Raw genomic sequence first — 22984 nt, forward strand, 5'->3', positions numbered from 1 at the left:
TTTTACCACAATAGTGTTGCTTTATGCAACTTATCTGTATTTAGTGATCATTTTTTTGTTAGCAATCCAAGCGCCTGTCATTTTTCCCTTCACAGATGCCTGCTGGTTTTCCAGCAGGGAGGCAGAACGCTGCACACCAGGTGAAGTTTAAACCCGACCTTGGGCCTCCCTCCCCGTTTGTCCTGTGGCAGACTTTGTGTTCCACAGACCTTCCTCCGCTCCCCGTGCAGCTTCCAAAAACAGTGATCCAAAATGAGAACAAGCCATGTCCCACCTCCTCAACTGCTCTGCAGATGAGTCATTCAAACACTTGACCAGAGCTGCTCATTATGTCCTTTTTCAAATTAACTTCTGCTTTTGGCAGTGCATGGAAAGAATAAAGATTGCTAGAAGTGTTGTGGGGAAAAAAACAAACAAACTAAAATAATAGATTATTGTGTCTAAAAATGCACAGATAAAAATGCAGCATTAAGAAATATATATGTATTTATAGCAATAGCATTGAAAAGGAAAGGTAGATTCCCATGCCATCCTAAGGAGCAACTAAACTTATCCAGGATCTTTTGGAGAAACAGGAACTGTGAGTGAACTGAGACAAATAGCAAGGAAAGGTCAAGTTCACAGCAGCTGAACTTGAGTTTAGCAGCTGGGAGTAGCTAAAATTGCCTTTCAAATGGGTTCAATGTAAAAATGTATGAAGGCAGCTTGGGAGCAGAAATCTGCTTCAGAGATGATTAATCTGGAACAGCCTGGGGTGAGGAGAGGGACTGTACAGCCGTCATTGTGAGAAACAGAGGCACACTGCTACTGGCACACATTCCCATCGTGCTGGAAACAGGATTGCAGGAGCAAGATACAGCTTCTGAGGTTTCACAGCAAGTAAGCACACCCCAACAGAGTGCACGAAAGAGAGCACTGGATTACAAAGTGATCAAATTACCTGGGCTGCCCATCTCCATTACACCTGAGAATGTTTATATGCTAACTTCACCTGGTTTTGGTTTTCTCAAAAAAAAAAAAAAAAAAAAAAAAAAGAAGAAAAGGGATTCCTTAACAACCATCAGGCATCTGAAGCTATGTGAAAGTGCAATTTTTACCCATGCAAACACACGTCATTAGCAGTCCCTGTTTTGTTTTGGAACACATGTGCCTCATATGTATATACCTGGGTATATAGAGACAGAACACTTCAGCGACAACAGCCCATCAACTTTCAATGTTTTTATACAGCTGAGGCTGAACTAATTCTGTGCGAGACGACTGTGCTCACCTTAGACTGCCTTCAGCCTCAGCGGCAGGAAACACAGTCTGGAGGCAGTACAGAGCTCAGCGGGGTTACCGGCACCCAAACCCCCCTCGGCGGGGTGGCGGGGGCGGGTCGCTGCGGCCTGAGGCGGCCCCGGGGCCGGCGGCGCTGGACGCGGCACCTGTGACTGGAGACCCGCCCGCCCGCTGCCGCCTGCTCCGGCCTTGCCGGGAGCTGAGTGACCCGCGGGGGCCCGGGGCTCTGGGGGCCATCCCGGGCCCTGCGGCGGCCGGGAGGCGCTGGGGGCCGGCCGGGCGATGCGGGGCGGCGGCGGAGCCCGGGAACGCCGCTCCGAGCACCTGCGCGGGGTGTCGGACTGCGCTCCTGGAAACGCGCCTGGAGCGCGAGCCGTGGAGAGGCGGGAGGCACTGATGTCATTGCTGGGAAGCAGCGCTTTTCCATAGGGCATGTGGTGCTCCCGTGCTTAATGGCTTTCTTCCTGCCCTATCTTGAGTAAAACACGAAACGTGTCTGGAATAGAGAGATTTCAGTGCCTCGATAAGAAGGTTTGTTAGGTCAGCAAGGCTGTTTTACGAGGAAGTGTGTCTTGCTTGTTTACTGATAACTACCTTGCTTTTGGTTTCTTGTCTCGAAAGCCACATCACACAACGCTATCAGGTTTCTGAGCTGTGGCTTTGGCAGCAAAGGAAACTTGTTCTGTAGCTGGCCAAAATATTTCTCAGATAGAGTAGCAGTTGAGAATGCTTATCTGCCATACACCGGCACCCCAAACCCCCCCCACCCCGGCCCCGCTCTCGCGAGACCCGCCCCTCCCTCACCGGCGCTGCGCTGCCCCGCGCCGGGTCACGTGCGGGGCGGCCCGCCTCTGTGACGTCAGCGGTCACATGAGCGGCCGGGGCCGTCGCAGAGCGCCCCGCGCTGCCCTCGGTCCGCGCCCGTCCCTGCGCCCCGCCATGGCCCGGGCGCTGCTGGCGGCGGCCGCCCTGCTCGGTAAGGGGGTGACGCGGGCGGCTGTGCGCTGCTGGCCAAAATATTTCTCAGATAGAGTAGCAGTTGAGAATGCTTATCTGCCATCATTTTTGAGCTGGGACGGTCTTCTTGGCGACTCCTGTAAGGTCTCCTTGGTAGTAAATATTGTTATCGCCGTTGACCGAACTTCAGTTTCACTGAGCCCAGGAGATGCCGCTCGCAAAGGGCACTGAGCAGTTCAGATATCCAGCCCTCGTGAGCCAGTGCAGCAAGCACAGTGATTTACACTGCTCCTGCTTTGCAGGGCTGCCAGCTGAGGCATGGCTGAACTGGTGTCGTAGTGGGAATTACTGGAATAGATTGTTTGGTATAGTTATGGCTTAAATGAAGAATTGCTTTATAGTTTGCTTTCAAATCAGCTTTTGTGATTTTTATGTGGTACCACAGTTAATACGTTTAGCCATTATAGTAGTCTTCTGCTTTGTTGGCAGTCACTATCTTTGTTATTTTTATGTGGTACCACAGTTAATACGTTTAGCCATTATAGTAGTCTTCCTCTGCTTTGTTGGCAGTCACTATCTTTGTCGCTTTCTGGCACGTGAGATGTGTTAGGTTTCTGCAACTGAGGCAACAGAATAGTTTATTTTACCACAGATTTATTTATTTTTATTTGCTGATAGTAATGACTTTGTACCAGCGTCTGGTAGCTTAGTAGCTGGGTGTTTCTGCATAGCTTTATATGACAATCTTGGGGAAAGAGCTTGTGGTGCAAATAGAGACCCCTTTCTTGCTAGAGTGTGTGGTTTGGGTTGTGGGTGAGGGGAGAAGAATAAGAGATAAAAACAATAAATGGGCTGAAGCCTTCAGATGTTTTAGGTCGTTTGCAGCCTTTTAATCATCTGAGTTAACACTGGTTAGGATAAGGTCATGATCACAGGAGACTGAAAGATTAGTATGGGTGGGGCAGATGTGAAAACTTGTTTGGTGATGCCTTGACTTTAGGACAGCAGAATTTTTTTTTCCACCTGAATACCTCACCATACCTCACTTACTGTTTCACTTTTCTATTTAGATGGAGTAGCAAGCACTAAGCTGAATGTTTCATGTGTCAGCATTGAGCATTTTGTGATTAATTTCCTCGCCACCATCAAATATACACATGGAATTAAGAAAACATTTAGGTATCATATGGTACATGCAGGAAAAGGAGGCTGTGGGAAATGGAAGTACCTCCCCTAAACTTAGCTGCTGCTTTTTGAAATACTGAGTAAGATGGTGCTTGTCTGCTGTTGAGCACGATGAGTCAGTTGGGTTGTGTGCCAAGCCCAACAGAGCTGCTCATGCTCTCTGAGATCTAGAGCACCCGTACATTTTTTCATTATTGAAGCACAGACAAAGAGAACACATTCCTGAAAATTTAAGGTTAGAATCAGACATGTGTAGTGAATAAGTAATGAAGTGTTTGAGAATTGCAGAAGGGAAAATTAGTTTTTCAAAATAGTGTGATGCCATTTCAGAGTCACGGACGTATAATCCACGTGTTTCTATTGTGCAACTCTAGTCCAAAGAGGAATTTCAAACCTTGCTACCCATGTAGAGATAGATAGTTGAGAAACCTGATAATGAATTCCAGCCAGTGAGAAATCTGGTGCAGAATTGGTTTTTTCATGTTTGGCATTATTGGGTGTTTGCAACTGAGACCAGTATAACTTGGTTTTCACAAAACCTAACTGCTTTAATGTTGAGCAACTTTGGAAATATTGTTTTACCAAGTGCTGCCCTTGACACGGTGTTTGCCTGATAGCTGCTTGAAGTGTGTTGACACAGTCTCTAAGGATCTGAATTAGTGTGCCAGTCATCATGTGATAGGTTACTTGGCTTTGACTTCAGCAGCTTTTCTGACTCGTGAAGTAACTTCTTACTTGCTGAGAACTCTGCAGATTCCCTGACATGCCACTTCTGAGTTATGTTTCCAAGGTTTCTGTTCGGGCTGACCAAGGAGTTCATTTTTTCGTGTAACCTCCTTCTAGATTGTTCTGTATCGATTAGGATGTTTTCTAATCAGTAGCAGATGACAAAGTGAGGAATTGCCTCTAAGTTCTGAGGAACCTGACTCAAAGATTGATACTCTGTTGCAACATTAACTGCTGTTATCTCTGAGAAGCCTTTGTAGGTCTCAAAGATAAAAGTTTATTTCTAGCAAAAGGCACACCTTGCTTTTGCTTGTTTCAGCTTCAACAGTTTGTCTTTGCTCTCAAGTCAGCTGTGATTATTTGGAAATCCCTTGAGAAAGCTTGGTGCTGAAATGGATTTCTTGGTATGTGATCTCTTAAGCTTGGCAGAAGACACTTCTGGGCATGTGAGTGGGGGGAATTACAACAGCCATTTGAACACTCCCTTGCATTATCTTGTTTCTATATTGCATACTTTTAAATGTACCTTATGTTTTGGTAAATCAGGATTCCACAGTTTTTGGGCATCTGACTTCAAGATGGACTGGTGTCCCTTTCAGTCTTAGTATAACAGTTTCTTAACCTTCTCTGTCCCTTGACAGCACCACTGACTGTCAGTACTACTTTTTCTGCTGTTAATTCCAAAGGTGAGAGTTTTAGGTGCACCCTGGCATTAAGAGTACAGAGTTTAAATGTGCTTCATCTCTCTGCGGTGGATACTTGTTCCCTCTCCAGTGTTCAGCATTGAGCACAGTAGTTCACAATTAATATGTTTGGTTTTCTTGTATTAAACTTCTGATGGCATCTGTTTTCTTAACAAAAATTCACTCTGGTATGGGAACACCTGTATTCTTACTTTCCTTGTGTTAAGATCTACTCTGTAGGACTAGGAGAGTTGTTTTATTCACCAGTTAGTTTATTTCCAGTATCCTCTGCTCTGGGGAAGCTTTCTCTTTAAATTGTCACACAGTGCTCCTTTCTTCAAAACATTGTTTGGGGCTGGCAGCTGCCTTGAAGAATGTGTGTTACTTGTGTGGTGTGATACAGCAGCACTAACCAGAGCCAGTGCAAAATGGACTTGTGTGAATGCTGAAAAGGGTCTGGCCAGGGGAGTTCAGCTCTCCCAGTGCACTCATCCAATCACTTGCTGTAGAGCTATCCCAAGACTTCCTTCCTTTAGATAGGAAGCTATAAAGAAGTTTCATGTGACTAAATTTGACTGAATTGCAGTTGTGCAATTCTGTGGTCAAATGGCAAGTGTATGGCTGTTAGGTAGCCTTTCTTTTCTAATGCTTTTGTACTTGTATAATTTGGTTTATAAAGACGGGAGTTATTAATCTTCAAACTGAAATTGAAAAACAAAATGTTTACTGCCTTAATTGAAGTCAACAATATCAAAACCATAATCTGAGATTACATGAATTTGTCTCTTGGTTGGCAAGGATGCATATTCTGGGCTGGATCAGGAACTTGATGTAATCAGGTGCTGCACCTCCTCAAGGGCAGCAGGTTCTCTTACGCTTGAATTAAGCTCTGTTCTCCCTTTCCCCACCACTGTGTGGGTATTCAAGTGAGTCCAGCCTTGTCTTTCCCTGCCAGCTTTCCAGGTAGCCAGCATTCAGTCTCATGTGTCCATTGGTGAAAGGTCAGTATAACTCATCATTTTATGGAGACCATCTTGCTTCTTGCAAAGTGTTTTGTACATCAAGCCTGTCACGGGATATTCCTGCTTGCAGTTGTTCCTGTCTTTTTCTTTCTGTATTATCCTGAGGTGGCATAGGTGCTCAGTCCTAAGGAAGTGATCTTGACTTGGTCTTCTGATAAAGGACTTGGTCCTCGTGTCCCTGTGGGAGTGGTGCATGCATTGGAAGACAGAGCATTGGAGGAGAGTGTAACTCCTTGGCGATTTTTCCATTCCATTCTCTGGCATAGATTTAGGAGTTAAAAGTGGTGACTAAATTTACCACTGTTCACAAAAATGGTACTGAGATGACAGGATCATTCTGAACCATCAGAATGAGTAAACTACTGGGCAGTCTGGTTAACATGTACAATAGAAAATAAACCTTCTTTAGATAATAACCAGCATTTCTTATCTCCTTGGATTAATGCCCCACAGATAGCAGTGTTCGCTGTGTTTGTCATCAGAACACCTGGGCAAAGGTGCAAGGCAACACGGGAGTGCTGCAGCTCAGGTACAGAATGATTAAGTAGGGCTGGCATCCCTTATCCCAGGGTGCTGCTGCACAGTATTTCCAGGGTGGGCTGGAGCTGAGGAGAGTCCGTGGGTGTGACCAGGCTGAGGGGTACCCTGAGCCCCATCACAGCACATCCTGTGCCGCAGCCATGGTTTTCCTCCTGAACACTGCAGGCAGTCCCATCCACTGGATATCTGTATGGCTTAAAGTACTGATGATATGGGATGTGTGCCCAGGTGGATTTGGATGGCTTGCTGCCCTTTATTCCAAGAGGGAGAGCAATGCTAAAGAAGTTTTTACTTATGCAGGAAGCATGACTATAATAATAAACCCGGATTATACATTTATTCCAAGAGGGAGAGCAATGCTAAAGAAGTTTTTACTTATGCAGGAAAATGATTATAATAATAAACCCAGATTATACGGCAGTAGCTTTAGTTTTTCCTTATAGTCAGTGTTTCATGTTTCTAATAAAAATTGGAGGCAAAGTAAATCATTAACTGTAGTAACTGAGGTCCTCTTTGCAAGCAGATGGTGTACACAATTACCATTAAATATGCTTGGTTTTCTAGCACACAACAACCATTCATCTCTCTCCCTTAGTAGGTTTCCATTATATGGGAGAGTAAATCAGGAGTAGCTGTGTTTGACTAACAGGATTTCAGTTATAAAAAAGCTGAAACCTGAAAGCATGTGCTAGATTGTTTTGTTAGCTTTGTAGTTTCCAGCTTAAAACAAACAACTTTATGAGGTGGATTTCTTTAAGATAAATTGTTAGACAATCAAGGAAGTATTTGTTTTGTTTGACTTAGTTATTTTATCTCAGACTGTTAATATACTTTGGGGTTTTTTTAAGGTAGGTATGTTAGATAAAGAAGGATGCTGGATTTAATTCAAGCAAGATCTCTGGTTGTTGTTTTAACAGTTACCTTAAGTATTTTCTTGTGTGAGACTGTACTTGCAGAAATGAGATATAAAGGGAGAGATTGTCTTATGATTTTCAATTGAAAATATGCAGCTAGAATAAATAGTATAAGCAGTCTTTTTTTGGAACTTACTGGAACACAAAGGAAGCATCTGAACCAAGTGAAATTTCTTTGATGTTAGTACATTTTTGGTAATTCCATTATGAGATATTCATAACGTAGTGCTTCCAGCCAAAAGAATAATGAACCCAACAAATTTTACTTTTTGCTATTGAAAGGTCTTGGACTGCTTCATTTAAATCTGAAGTGCTGCACTTGCTGTGCCATGGATTGTTGTTGTAGAAGGCTCTGCAGATTATTAAGAGGAACGTTTAAAGTCTAAAGTTAAGAATCTGAAGGTTGTATCAATTTTTGTGTTTAACTGCAAAGAATGATATTGTTATGAGATGTACAAACTATATTCTCAACTTGTAGATATGCCCTGATAGAATTAAGCAATACATTATGTAACTTTAGTAGAAATATTCCCAGGATGGATTGATTCAACATCAGTTTGCTTTTCTGAAGTCTTGACATTTTGACTGTAGGCTTGTAGTGTTTGTAGGCTGGTGATGATTCATGCATTAATCACTACTCGACACTGCCTTCACAAAACTCAACAGCTGCTTTCCTGTGAGCTGCTCCTGTGCCTTAAACTGTCTGGAGCAGAGAGTAGGCGGGACCTTCTTTCCTTCAGCGTCTTGATTTGTTCTTAGCTGGTTTTTTCTAATTTTTTCTTTGCTCCCATACATTTCACTGGGTTTCATCAGGACCTTGGGAGCAGATGATGTTGCAGCTCAGCTCTGTCTGATCACCATCCCTGTGAGTGTTGCTTTGCTTGCAGTGAAACAGCTCTCACCACTCCATCAAGGACACTCAGTGTCTCGTGCTGGATGCGTCTGTCTCGTCACTGAAACTGCAAATCCAGCAGCTGCTGAATAGTTCTTAAGAAGGACTGGGGTTTTATAGCATTTGTTCCACACTAAGGAAATCAGGGTTCATATAATGATATGACTTCAACCTTACAAAAATCTAGTAGTTATGGAGGTGTTACTATTTAATGTTTATTCATACCCCTTATTCTCTATTACTTAAACTTCCTGAGGCTGATTTATCAGCACTTCATTATTCAGAATATGTCTTCCATTTGATGCTTTCTGGTATCTCTGCATTGTCTGTTTTTCTCTGAATCATTTGTATTGGACAGGTCTGTCATGTTTTCATTTAGGCCAGCAACATTTTTCTCAATTGTTTTTCAGTCTTTTCTTTCCCCTGCATTTCTTTTAAGAATTGTTTTTCTTTCATTCTTTTACTCAGTTACTTCATTATTTTTAGCTCTAAAATTGCCAAGATTTTAATAGCTATCAAACAAGGGAGTCTGCATGCATACTGGAGGTATTCATTCTAGCACATTTTTCAGTCATGGTGTTAGTTCAAGGAGCAATTGATTCTTATTCCCTGCCTCTACTCTCTCCTGCACTGTACTTTAGGAAGGTGTAAGCAGCTTGCTTTGGAGAAAACTAGTGCTTGCATGAAATGTAAACAAGTTCCAGATGTAAATGCAGATTTAAACTTCCATGTGGATGAACCTGTTTCTGATACTGCTCTGAATTGCAGTAAATAACATTTCTTTGGGAATATGTGGTCCTTAATGAACATTTTATGCTGGACATAAAGACAAAGGTAGGACAGTTTTCATTTGAAATAAGAACAGATAGTGTAGAAAACTTAAGCATTTTCTTTCTTCTGTCTATCTCTGATTTCAAGTCTAGACTCCAAAAACTGGGTACGTTGAATGAATTCCAGTTTCAGCTTTGCCCTCCTTGGTGCTGGGAGAAGATGTGATGTTGCTAAGAGGAAGGCAACAAGGGAAAATGCTTGCTGGGTGCCAGAGAAATAGTTTCCGCTGTGTCCCTGCAACTGATGTGCCTTCTGCTGCAGTCCAGCTGACAAAAGTCCAATTTTTCCTAATAATTGTCTTTGTACAATTGTACACACCATAGTTTTGCAGTGAAAAGTTTTAAGATGTCTTTTGAGAACTTCTCAGGGGGAGAAGTTAGCTAATGGATAATGCCTCATCTGGATCTCTTTGCTATTATCAGCAGTTGAATGGATTAACATGTTTGGCTCCTTAAAGCTTATTTGCTTGTGATAATGGCTTATGTCTTGCAGCTGTTTTTTTATCAGGTTTTCTGCAAGACTGAAGTTGTTGCAAATGCAAACTGATAAGGTGCTAGCATGAGAAGGTGTAGGCTTTTTGCAGTGAGGTTCACTTGGGGGGTGGTGGTGGTGACAAATTGAGAATCTGAAAAATAAAAGATTCTAAAATAAAGAACTAGTCAGGTGCAGGAGCACTGTCAGGTATCTCTTGCCACAAGTGAAGTAGGAGATAACCAGCTTTTCAGCTGTTTCCAGCCTGCCAGAGTGCATCCCCTGTGTGAAGCTTTGTTGGCACTGGTCACTGTGCCAGTCCGTGCTGCCATCAGAAGGGATGACTGCGTGCTCCCCTTGCTGCCTGTGCTTGCCTGGTTGAGTCAGTACTTTGGGCAGTTGTACTCAGTGTGCTCTGAGCATAGAGCCTGGAGTGGAACAAGGGGCAGAAAGGCTTTTCTTTGCTTTTCTCAGCAGCTCAGTCTGAGTTTAGCTTAAACCAGTCAGGAATACATAACCTTAGTGTGTGTCAAGGTCTTGGCCTCCTCCTCCTCCTCTAACGTGTGGAGAGCATGAGGACGGTAAAGAGAAGTTCTCCTGGCAATGGTAGCATGCTCTATCATGCTATTTTTGGCAGTGCCTTCAAAACATCTGCAGTCAATCCAGGCTTTCTAAATGCTGCATTCAGTGCATGTACAGCCGAGTGTCCTGGTACAGCAGGAGTGAAGGCTGCATGGTGTGCTGTGGGGGGAAGGCAGAGTGTTGGAGGCATGCAGGATCAAATAAGCTAAGCCAGGTCTGGCTGAAGATGGTAAAATGGTTGCTGTGTGCAGAGAACACAGAAGCTGCCTTGAACACTATGACTGGTGTTTGTTGCCTGTCTTTCTTATCTCTTAGGAACCAGAATGTCAACAGTTTTGGTTTGGGTGGCTTTGAGTTTTATAAATGAGGTGTTTAATTTATCCTCTGTTTGTTAGTGATGTTGAAGCTAACCTAGAAACCGTTAATGCCCAAGTTTCCAAACTCAACTCATGCTTAAGTTTTACTCCCAAAATGTACAGTTGTACATATTTGTCTCTTTGAGATTGAAAATGCAAGTTAACACCAAGTTAACCATTTTTATTTTTCATCAGGCTTTTTACAGGCTTCCTCTTCATTTGAAGTGAAAGATTCAAGTGGTAAGGTCTGCATAATTGCTGATTTGACAGTAGCCTTCTCAGTGGAATACAAAACCAATCTGCAGAAAGAGGTAAGGATAGTTTCTGACTGCTTGTCATTTATCAGTATTTTTAGTATTTATAAAATATATGATATCTTTGCAAGTGTGCAGTATTTAAACTTTCGCTGAGTATCTGTACATGAAGAATTGCTTCCATGAAGATTTTTACTCTCCCAGTCATGTTGCATCAGCTTTTCTTTATTACCAATGCTTCTTCTCATTAAAAGGCAAGGCTGAGGCTGCCTGAAACAATCACAAACAAAACATGTGGAATTACTTTTGTGACTGAAATTCCACACCTGTCCTGTTGATAACTAAAGTGGCTTTCACTGGAACTGTAGAGACAAAAACATTCTTGAGTTCTCTTTTGGTAACCTGATTGCACTCATATGGAGTAAATCTGAATTGAAACATAGCTTTTAAACTTTTTAAACTCTGGAAATCTGTGACCTTCTTAGAAAATCTCTACATTTCAGTGTATCTACAGACTAGTGCAATGCTTACAAATTGTTCTGTATTAACAGCAAAAGGTTGTTAATGGAAAATTAAGAATTTGCCTTAGCAAATAAGTTTTGGGGGTTTTTGTATCTTCCCTACTGAATAGGAATTGGGGATTATTTATAGTCTTCTTGCAGTTTTGTGTTGTTGATTTTTTTTCCTAGGCATCAGGTGTAATACAAAGTTAAAAAAAATCCTACTACTTTACCAGTGATACACTTGCTATGTGTGATTTGAACTGAACCTTATATTGTATAATCCATGTTTTTAGTGGTGCTGATGGTCTGAAATCCTGCTGACACTGGTATATGTGTTTGGTGTATGTGTTCAGAACTGACTTCTTTCATGACATACTTTTGACTGTTTTGTATTGTAAGCAGTAAGCTCAGAACTTCTCAGTAAATGTTGTGTTGGTCTTCAGACAACACATTTCTTCAGAATGTGTAATAAACTCAAAGTATTACAGCCAAGCTGTGTAGGATGCACCATTCACTTTTGTTCGTGCTCAGTTGTACTACAAGAAGCAAAGCTTAAATTCTCCCCTTTTTCACGTGTCCAGAGTTTGCCAGATTTGATTCTTGTAGTACAGAAGTACCTGCAAATTCATGTTGCTGGTTTAGAAGGAAGAAAAGTCTAAGAGGTGCTGTGAGTATGTACTGTTTAGTCCTCCAGTTTCAGAGAGCAGGATTCTCAAACTTAAATGTCAGTAGCATGCTGCTTGCTATATACTGGCGTATAACTACACATCTTATACATTAATGTCTGCTGGATGTTTGCAACAGTTTCACAGGATATTAAAAAAGCTGGGAGAAAAAGCTTACATGTGTTTTATTTTCTACCCCACAGTTTGTACACTTTTTTCTTCCACAAAATGCTTCAGTAGACTCACAGAGCTCATGTGGTAAAGATAACACATCTCATCCAGTTCTGGTATTGGATTTTGGAGCAGGACATTCGTTAAGCCTGAATTTCTCAGAATCTGCAGACAAGTACCAAGTTGAAGAGTTAGTTTTTCATTACAATCTGTCAGATGCATCTTTATTCCCAAATTCAACTGCAGGTAAAATAAAAACTTACTGTTGTTATTGTGAAACCCTTCCAGATATAATACTAAGTCCTTTCTTTGAATACTGGTTCATACTAATGCATTGTATTTTTTTACAGGAGGCATGAAGACTGTATCACATAAAGGTATCATTCAGGCACATGTGGGCACAAAATACAGATGCATCAACTCCAGGCACATCAATATGAAGAATGTGAATGTTACTTTTAGCAATGTCACTTTGGAAGCCTATCTCACAAATGGCACTTTCAGTGTGAACAGTAAGTATCTTGTAACAGAAAATGTACTTGATGAGCTAATATTTCCAATAATAGGTTATTTCTTTTTAAGTCCTGACTAATCATATTTAAGGTGAGTACTGGATCTAAAACTCTGACAACAGCATCTTTGAAATGAATGGACTTACCTCAGGTTTTCTCTGTAGGTTGTCAGAATCCGTGGCTAAGGAATAGTGCCCTGGGTTCCCATGGGTATTGTACTGGGCACTTCATGAGCATGGGTGTTAAACAAATCTGCAGTAGGTTGAGTGGGCACATGGCCAAAATCCTAGTTTACCAAGTATCTGATAACTTCCAAGCATTATGGCCTCTACCAAAGTAGTTTGAACTAGTACTCTGTGCTCTGGGGAAAATTAGTGAAATAATGGCAGGCAGTAGAGAATTGGTCTGTAGAAAGCAGAAATGTACATCTTCCTACAGGAGGTTTTATGTCAGCTGCTAAAGTCAGGTTTTTCTCCTTCAGAGACAATCACAAAGGCAGATTTTTATCCTGATTGTTTGTATTGAAAAGTAGTGTGGAGTTTTACTTCAAATTATTAAGGGCCAATTACCTCATGGTGTGTTTATGTCCTTTGCTTTTGTGGCAGCAGTCTTCAAACACAAAAGAGATGTATAAACTGATCACCCATACTATCTTAAGGAGTGATAACTCTTTGCCTTACTTTTAGAGTCTTCATTTTCCCTGAGATGTAGAACTTTCCTTCAGCTGTTAATCACATTTATGCACCTCCTAAGCTGAAACAAATACTAAAAACTAGGGTAGCCATTGCTAGCATGGAATGGTTACAATGAACGAGTACCTTCTACTGGAGTCTACCTTGTCCCATTTCTGTGAAAAATGCCTTGCCTGATGCATGGTAATAGTGGCATTGACTTCTTTTATAGCTGCTTCACATGACTGGCTCAGATTTGTATGTATCACTCCCTTATCAAACTTTTCCATTCAGTGAATTAGTTTGCAGTAAAGATGTGTACCTACATTTATGCTTTAAAAAACTCACACCAAACCCCGATTTCTGTTACTGCAGTCTTCAGAACTATATATTTTTTTATTTATTCATTTTTTAAATTATGGAACTTTGATCTAATTGTTTTACCAGGTAAGTATGATAAGTGATCATTTATCAGCAGGCTCAAACATAAGACATGATACTGGGAAAAACTGATTTTTAACTTCAACAAAACTTTAATAAAATCACCCTACTGTGTAACAATTTTCTTTTGAAGACATAAAGATCTTCTTTTATATAGACCTCTAGTTCTGTTCTGGTAAGCTTGAGCGTTCCCCTGTCCCTTAGGCAGCTAGTTATTGATAAACTTTACATCTGGGATTTTTCCTTAATGTTTTTCTTTTCTCTGCAAATCTTTAATGAAAGGATATTTCTGTCAGTGATCAGTACAAGGCTCACTGAAGGGAAGAAGGGTCAATATTCAGTGCATCTGCAACTAGTAATTGTGACTTCTGTCAGTGTACTAGAAGTTAGTGACTGAGGGGATAGTAGTGGTTTTCTGCAGCTCTGAAAGGGAGACTTCCATTTCCTCTCTCTTGGTAGTTTTGCCAGCTGCTTTCCTGTAACTGTCAGGAAAAGACAAAAGGATTTGTCTCCTCTTTTGATCAGTCCTGAAGAGCTACTAGAAATTGCACTAAATCAGTTGAGTAAAAATAATGTATCAAAACTCCAACTAGGCCAACTTCCACTCAATGTGATTTGGTTGTTTCCATCTCTGACAACTTAAAGAAGAGCCTGAAACAACCTGTGCATTGAGGTCTTGCAGATAGAGGGTAATTCTCCACTGAAGTGCCCAGAAGGATGCTCTTTGGTTTGTTAGGAAATGATTGCATTTTGGGGTCAGACCAGTATCAAGTCTACAAAATACAGGATCACTCCTCCTTCATCTGCCTTCATTCTGCTCTTGGACTTTCCAGCAATGGAGTAGAAATAGGAAAGCATGCTATGTTGGAGTGTGTGTGACTTCAGATGGTGTGATTAGAGTTCTTCTTTCTGAGCCATAATCAAAAATTAAGCTGCTTAAACTGTTTAAGGATATTTATTAGGTGTCTTGTATCTGCAAGATACATATGCATTACATTTTAGAAGTAGGCCCTCTGAGTGAGAGTTGATTGTTGCTGCAGTTGCTGTTTCCTTAAAAAGTTGCAAGTTGTTATCCCAGGCATGTGGAGATGACCTTGGCTTGGAACATGGAAGTCTCTACTTTAGTAATGTCTTTGTTATGACCTTTGGTTTTGGCTTAGATGTTCAGTGCAGGAACCTTCCTGGCTCCCAGATCAAGTTAAGATCTTGCTGCCACATATTTCCAAGTAGTCTGGCAAATAAATCAGAGTCACTGTTCTCTGGGAAGTTGCTGCTGGACTGGATGAAAAGAGAAGGTGAACTTGCACACCTTCACAGCCTTGACCCCGTGGAGGGTGGCTCCTCGTGCAGGGCTGAAGGGAGGATGAATGTGAGAGGATACAGCAGAAAACTTGGCATCAGAAGCAGTGTCTTAGAATCCCCTTGTTAAGGACAGAAGAGCCAGAGCAATATATTAAGGCTACTCTGGTTATTGCCAAAATAATGAGAGTGAGTGGAAGGAGAATACATCTCCTGGGAGACCACTTTGAACAGTGAGCAGAACTGTTCCTGTGCTTTTCCCACACGAGCACCCAGGGATCCCAGCCTGGCTGTGAACAGACAGCAGGAATGCTGCCCCTGACAGATTTACTCTGACCCAATGGCAAAGCGAAATGATGGATGTGAAGGAGAGTGGATGTGGTCACCATGAGCTTCAGTAAATTACCAGCAGAGGTGTCATTTTCTCATGGCATGCTTTAAAGGGTCTCAGACTTTGCAACAAGATTTCAGGTAATGCTTTACCGTTGTGTTTCTGAGCTTTTATTATCTTTTATTAGAAAAAAGCTACTTGAAACTGCATTGTCCTTTCCCTCAAGGATTAAAAAGGTAGATCATCCCACATCTTGATTTTGTTTGGTAATGACTGTTTTCCTTTCTCTGCAGAGACAGAATGTGCTGAAGATATGGTCATTACTACTACTATGGCGCCTACAACTCCTAAACAGACTACTCCAACAGCTAGCCCAGCACCAACAGCATCACCCACAAATCCTGCAGTTGGTAAATACAATGTGACTGGTCCAAATGGAACCTGTGTACTTGCCTACATGGGCTTACAGCTTAATATCACCTATCCAAAAAAAGATGAAAAGGTACATTTTGATTTTTTTCTTCAAAGCCTTCAATTTTCTTCTTTGAGGAAGACTTGGTAAATTATTATAAGCTGACCTTTTTCTTTTAGAAACCCGGGTGTTTGTGTTCATCCATCATTATCCTGTATTTGAATTGCTTAACCAGATCTGGACTAGTGACATTCCAAACACTTGTACTGAAAGTGATTCTTAAGGATTATGCCATTCACTAAAAGCAGTATTAAACTTGTCTGTTGAATTTAGGAAGTGTATATATGGTCATTTAAGAGAAGTAGTAAAAATTACCAAGATATAACTAGGGGAATCCTGTTATCAAAGTTGCAATCAAAACAAGATTTTTGAACTGTTAAATGAAATACAGAAATTTGGCCTGAGGTGTAGAAAGAGTGAACGACTAGTAGAAGAGAAAATTAGTACTGTAAAACTGGACAGGCTTCTGACTTAATTACCCTTCAGCCAGCACTGAAGACATTTGAGTTTCACTTTGATGCTTAAAAGCTACTTTACAGCTGATTTTATTAGTAAAAAAAAAAGAAAGAAAAATACAAGGTTTATGTAAGATGCAGCCCTGGCACAAATTCTTTCCCTCCACTATTGGTGCAGAGTCTGGCTTGCTAATCCCTCCAACAGGAAACAGTGGTTTGCAAAAGGAGCTACTGCATTTATTTATGATATTGATGACTGAAAGGTAAAATCATGATCACTTACAGCTGGTGTGTGGCTGTACAGTGGCTTGTTGTGATGGTAACTGTGTTTTAGCCACCTTAATTGTGTGAAATTCCCTGCTTCTGGTGTCCTGCTTCTGGTGGAACAGCTGATTTCTAGTGTAATGACCACTGAGGGGGTGGCAAGTAGGTTTTCTGGTCACACGAGGATCAGCTGAGAGCTACTGAAAGGGTTTCTATTTAATTGTTTGGCAAGGGGCATTTAACCCACAGCCTTCTGTAGATGCAAGACAGTATAAAATCACGAACCATGGACAAAACTAAGACATTTTGAACTGAAATGACATGCATGATGATTGTGCTGACAGGTGGTTCCCTTAATTGCTTCTACCTTATGTCAAAGCAGTATTTTATAGCATCTTGCCCTCTGTGTGGTGTGGTAGTTCTTGATGTTTTTTCTTATGCTACAAGGACCAAAGCAGTTTGTGTGGAGAAAGCAGTTGGGTTCTTGGCTGCAGAAAGCTTTGTTAGATGTGGCCTTAGTTGTGTGTCAGCCTGGTAACTCAGGTGCAGCCTGCACAGCTCTGCCCTGGTGCCTGGAACACAGGGCAAACACAACACTGTAGGCACGAGACACAAGCCAGCCACACCTCAGCTGAGTGTAACGTGATGTGCTCAGTCTCTTCAAGTGTCATAATTGTTCCTCTTCTCTCACAGATGGGTTTGGATTTGCTGAATTTCATACCACAGAATACAACTTCTTCTGGGAAATGTGACAATACATCTGCCTTGTTGAACCTGACTTTTGACAAAACGAGGGTTATCTTCCAGTTTGCCTTGGTAAGAATCTCTGCACCAAGTGTGTAGGGTCTGCAGCATTTTCCATGTGGGAAAACTAACTGGGGCAAGAGGAAAAAAGACAGCTACAAAGAGAGTAACTAGTTCCCTTGGTTTTAATACTAGGATTAGTGGGTTTTATGCTTGGTTACCACTGTGTGAAAAGAATGTGTTTGTGTATATATGCACACATACATATGTGTACACAGAAAAGTATTTTGTTTGGAGTGGGAGCTTCCTTGAAGATTGTGTTGCTTACTCTTTAAGGCTTCTTGCTGAAACTGAGAGCAGCCTGTGACAAGTGGGCATCTGATCTAATTTTAAGCCTCTAGCTGGATTTAAGTCCTCATTAATATTCTGTTTACAGCCCAAAGACCAAGTGTTCTTGTCTTCTGCTCTCCTATGATGGTTGGGAATCCTGTTTCCCACAGCCCTGCCCCAGGTGCTGTATTGGAGCTGCATACCTTTGAGGACTGAATCCACTGCTTGTCAGAGCTTCATGCTCCTTTTTATGTTGATCACGTTGAGCTGTTGCTATTAAATGACTCTACAGCTCTGTGGGGTACTGAGTTCACTGCAAGTAGGCTGCTTAGGCAATGGGTGGGACTATGCCTGCAGTGTGGAAGTCAAGTCAACAGTTTGGGGGTGTCAAGGCCTCCTTTCTCTAGCTTTTTGCCCTCTGACAAAATAACCTTCCTTAAGGTGCATACTTTCTGTAGCTTTTCTCTCCTCAAGTCCAAGTAAACACCTCCTCTGGATGCCAATCCCATTTGAGGTCTACATTTTAAAAACCTTTCTCAAAATGCATGCAGATTGGTACCTGAACGTGAACAGCTTACGTTGTACATCATCATCTTAAATGACAACTACTGATTCGTTGCTCTTTGTTTTTTTTAAAGAATGCAAGTGCTGAAAAATTCTTCCTGCAAGGTGTGAGTGTAAGCACGACCCTGCCTCCTGAAGCAAAAAGTAAGGACTTCTAAAAATCTACTCTCTGTGACTACTTCTTTAAATATTAAAGGTAGCCTGCACTAAATAATGTATGAGAAGTGTTGGGGATGAGTGTATCAAATTGTGGCTTTATGAGCTTATAGCTCTTCAGATTTATATAACAAGAGTTTCTCTTACACAGATCCCAAATTTGAAGCATCAAACAACAGCATGAGCGAGCTGAGAGCTTCAGTAGGGAACTCCTACAAGTGCAGTTCTGAGGAGAACCTGCAGGTCTCGGACCAAGCCCTTGTCAATGTATTTAATGTTCAGGTCCAGATTTTCAAGATTGATGGAGACAAATTTGGACCAGGTAAGAGGTTTGCATTTGGCAGCTCCTGTCAAACCAAGATTTGTGAAGTATATTTTGATATAAATACAACATTCTGTAGTCAAATGTCAGCTTGTGGGTGCTATGCTTAGCCTCTGCATGCCCCACTACAGATGATGTGGGGGCTGATTAAGATGTCCAAGTTGAGGCTGGTGTGAGAAGTATGTAAAAAGCTGTGAAACAACTTGGACTTGTTCCTGATGGTCCAGAGAAGAGTTAAGGAAGGGTGCTACCTTTCCCTCCAAACTGTGTGCAGACAGTTGTGTGAAAGGGACAAACCTGTCCCTTGTGACTATGATGAAAGCAAAATGACTGTGGGAAGGGTTGCATGGATATTTATGATGGCTAAATTTGTGTGTAACTAACAGCTCTTGAGGAGGAAACAATCAGTATAATCTCCATATTGTGCATCCAGCTGGTACTAGAAAGACTTCATCCTGAATGATCACAGTTAGTGGACCTGGCTTCCTTTTCATTGTTGACAAGCTAGCTGAGCCAGTTTTATCGACATGCTGAGAGCAGAATGCTGAAGTTCTGGATGTAGCCATCTGTTGGTGCAATAGTACCTAACGTGGATCTTTTTCTCTCTCTTCAGTGGAAGAATGCCAACTGGATGAAAATAACATGCTGATCCCTATAATAGTTGGTGCAGCCCTTGCTGGTCTTGTTCTAATTGTCTTGATTGCTTACCTGATTGGCAGAAAGAGGAGCCATGCTGGATATCAAACAATTTAATTACTTGCACTAAAATCCAGCATAGAGGAAAAGCAATTGCAAGAGGCTGGGGGGAAAATCCCCCTACGTTTCCCCTGAACTGGTTGATATTGTAAGGTAACATCTTTTCTTGCAAATTGCTTCTTTAAAGTCTGCTTTATTAAATGTGAAATCATCTTGCAGCATTTAACTATGCACAAAAATAACTTCTGAAGATTCTGGTGTTTAATTTTGCTAACTAGTTTTAATATTTACCCATTTAGAAACAAGCTAAAAGTTTTTAAGGGTGCTTTTTTGGAATTGGCGTAAGATTATGTCAGCTACAGATTCCAGAGAGGGATGTTGCTAACTCTGACTCAACTTCAGAACTCTTAACAAAGGGAAAAGTTCATTATTTGCACCGCTGCCACTGAGCGATGATGTTAAGTATACTGATGATGCATTTCAAAAAATGTAGTAACAACTGACAAAATCGAAATCTAAAATCTGAACTTCACCTTGTCTCTTAGGTGTGTATTTTTTACTAAGCTTTAAACTGGCCTGGCACATGCAGGGTGTGAACGACGCAATACTCAAACCTTACAGGAACTCTTTATGATTGGACAACTCCCCTGTTTGATATTTTTGATGCTATGCCAGCTTGTTAGGAGCTGGTACTTTTTTAAAATGGGTGTTATTTTTATTTACTTTTTTTTGTAAAGTTATTTCAGTCTGTTTTGTTGGAAGGTTCAGAGAGATCCTGTTACTGCACATGTGTACAATATAGATCTCAATCTGCTGATTCTATTGCTTTAAACTTGGCTGGGGGGTTGTACACTTTAAGGATCAGTTCTTATGTATGCATTGCCTGTAACAATGCTAATAAAGACACTTTTTTTTCTGTATTTCTTAGTATTGCTGATCACTCTTAAAACCATTTGTTGAGGGATGAAGTCATGGTTTGGCTATACTTGGGAAGATTGAGACAATCTTTAGTGTGGAGTTAAATAAGTGCTTACATTTTTTCTTTGTGGCACAAAGGAAAACCTTAATGTGTGTGCGTTGGAATCAGGTTCGGTTTGCACTTTGTGTTTGGAAACAAGGAAAGCTATGTGCTGGTAACCTGAGACCTGGAGGAGTTAACTCTTTAAACTTCCTGAGACATGTCGCTATACCAGTCTGCCTGCCTAAGCCTCACTTTCTGACAGTACTGCTAAGGTTCTTAGTCTAAGGACTGTGTAAATGACATTTCATGTTTGGTTTTGAAGTTTTCTACTTTCCAGAAAGTAGGAAACTCACATCTGCTGAGAGCCATGTGCCTTGTTAGGTGTTGGAAATGAACCTTGGTGTTTAAAGCTTCCCTGACTCCCTCCTGCAGGAAGGCTCTGGTGTTAACAGTACCAGCTCTGCAGGGCAGCAACTGGGGCACACCACAGCACTGCACAGAACACTCCTGACCAAGAGAGCCTAATGCAGGGCAGGAAGGCTGCCTGTGGACCAAACCCTGCGATTTTGGAGGTACCTGGAAGCTGTGAATTTTCCTAGTAGTGAACAGTGCTTCCCACTACCTGCTGACATGCTAGAAGTATGTTACTGCTACTGTCCTTATAATTCAGTACTTAAAGAGAATGTGTATGTCTGGTACCATAAAGGATAGGATAGCTCAGAATTACTGTTGAGTAGCAGTCTTTAGTTGTCTAAAGTGCACTCCTGTACTTCCTCTGAAAAAGGTGATTTGTTTTTTTTTCTGCTGAGGAATGAAAACATTTCAATTTGCGAGATAGGGGGAAGCCATGTTTCACGAGAAATGAAAAGAGAGTGGAGTACTGTTCAAAAGTAGTTGTTGCACGTGGAACATAAAACCCCACAAAATGCTCCAGCTGTCTCTCCTTTCCCCAGCTGGAAGGAGAGAATTTGGCCACGAGAGGGCTCTGTACGGACAGGAAAGCAATTCCCCGACTCCTGGCCCCAGCAGGGCTAGAAGTGGCCTAGTGCCAATACAGGCTTAGGAACGATGCCGTGTCTTCCCCTGTCAACAAAATCTGCTTGTGGATGGCTTTACAAGTGTTTCTCCTCAAATTTTTAGGGGCATGGGTGTGGGAGAATTGCACTGCTGTGGGAGCTGCTCTGTCTCACACTGCATAGATCAACTGCTAGTGCTGATCACTGCTCTCTTGCCCTGCACTTTTTGAGTTCCTTAAGTGAGAGCAGTGAGGAGAAAGTTGCTTGTATTCCATCCAGTGACTGGCAGTCAGGTCACATAATTTTCTCTCTACACCACAAAACAGGTTCTGACAAATTAAATTAATTTATTTTGTACAAATGGTAATGGTGTCACAGTTAACACAGTAATACATAATTTTATACATCTGTTTGCTCTTAGTATTACAAAATTCCCTGGGACTGTTTATTTAAAAGGAGGGTCCTGACATTGATCACATTCTAGTCTGAAGATACCTTAATCCTTAAAAAATAAAAACAACACACCACCAACAAACAGTAACAGAACCACCAGTTCCAGTTATCAAATCTGACATACAGTACAAAGTGTTAACACACTTACTTGAAAGGCAGGAAAAATTGGTCAAGTGTCAATTAATTCATGGAAAGCTTAAAGTGTGCTTTAATCAGTGCAAATAGAGGAATGTGTCAATTGCTGTAGTATCTGACCACCTGGTTACATCTGGCATGTTATCCCTGAGAAAGCACCTTCTCCCTGCAAGTCTCTCGGAGTTTGTTGATTGTTGCCATGGATAAGCTTCCAGGATCAGTGAATATTTTCTGAGGGCAAAAGAAGAAAATTCTTAGTTAAAATGCTGGCTTTGGACAGCATGCTAGAATTCTCACATAATTCTCTGAGGTGTGAAATTCCTGCTTCAATGTCCATACTGTGAAATTGCTCACTGCTCTTTGGCCTGCCTGTAACAGGGTAACCTCTTCATCTTCTGGGCTGTAAACACACAGTAAACCTGCAGCTCATAACAAGTGCAGTAAGTTACACAAAAGCAGCAATAGAAGATTTGGTTTGAATGTGTGTCCAGTTGAGATTATTTTAGATGGCAGGTGGTGGAAAGTGCCATATTTAGAACATATTAAACTGTCCTGGGTAATGTGACAAAGCACCAGTGCACTTCTCCAGGACATGGTTTTGTGCACATTGAGCAAACAGTGACAGTAGAGTTGACAAAGTGATTTATGACAGATGTGCTCCAGTTACTTGTTTTGCAGCTACCACCTTTTATGATTCCATCTTCTGAGATAAGCCCTGAATCTAATGTTTTATACTGATGTGGTACTCACTGTATTAATAATTTAAAAGAATAATCCTTAGCTTGCAGACTGTCGTAACACTTGGACATTCACCTTCATGGGTTTTTGTCTGGAAATAAGAACCTGCTGGTACCATCTTGTTCTAAACAGAATGCTGTGTGTTCAGGCACTACAGCCATTTATCAGTGCAAGTTTAAAATTCACTTTGTGCTTATTCTATTATACTGTATTTACAGTTCATCTGAAAATGAACTGCACAGGATCAATATCCACAGTTCACTGGAAAAATGCACTAAAATTATCTTCTCATTAGACTTCCTGCCATAACTGGTAAAAAGGGCAAAAATAATTTTCTTCCTTGTATGACAGAAAATGTGGATGGATTTCTATATATATAATTAGAGAATAG

The 22984-nt window shown here is 41.4% G+C and overlaps 2 protein-coding genes across 2 annotated transcripts in view; one reads left to right on the top strand and one right to left on the bottom strand.

Annotated features, from left to right (window-relative positions):
- The first annotated feature begins 2103 nt into the window (after positions 1–2103).
- LAMP1 (lysosomal associated membrane protein 1) lies at positions 2104–20210 on the top strand. Its single transcript, XM_039714089.1, has 9 exons — positions 2104–2257; positions 10636–10751; positions 12066–12279; positions 12384–12545; positions 15581–15789; positions 17172–17294; positions 18191–18260; positions 18424–18594; positions 19208–20210. Exons 1-9 carry the CDS (start codon positions 2152–2154, stop codon positions 19345–19347), a joined length of 1311 nt encoding a protein of 436 aa, XP_039570023.1. The 5' UTR covers positions 2104–2151; the 3' UTR covers positions 19348–20210.
- The window catches only part of GRTP1 (growth hormone regulated TBC protein 1), a 35348-nt gene continuing 32337 nt past the window's right edge, over positions 19974–22984 (bottom strand). The window contains exon 8 of the mRNA XM_039714098.1: positions 19974–22086. Coding sequence (XP_039570032.1) covers positions 21997–22086 — 90 coding nt within the window. The 3' untranslated portion in view covers positions 19974–21996. The remainder of the gene's footprint in view (positions 22087–22984) is intronic.

The sequence above is a fragment of the Passer montanus genome, unplaced genomic scaffold (genome assembly GCF_014805655.1).
Source record: "Passer montanus isolate IOZ18808 unplaced genomic scaffold, ASM1480565v1 scaffold3, whole genome shotgun sequence".
Taxonomy (NCBI): domain Eukaryota; kingdom Metazoa; phylum Chordata; class Aves; order Passeriformes; family Passeridae; genus Passer; species Passer montanus.

Bases quoted from the DNA above. Each gene is read 5' to 3' on its own strand.
- LAMP1 (XM_039714089.1), top strand. From the start codon at position 2,152: ATGAGCGGCCGGGGCCGTCGCAGAGCGCCCCGCGCTGCCCTCGGTCCG. The intron at 2,258-10,635 runs GTAAGGGGGTGA...ATTTTTCATCAG, and splicing joins GGCGGCGGCCGCCCTGCTCG to GCTTTTTACAGGCTTCCTCT. The intron at 17,295-18,190 runs GTAAGAATCTCT...TTTTTTTTAAAG, and splicing joins TTATCTTCCAGTTTGCCTTG to AATGCAAGTGCTGAAAAATT.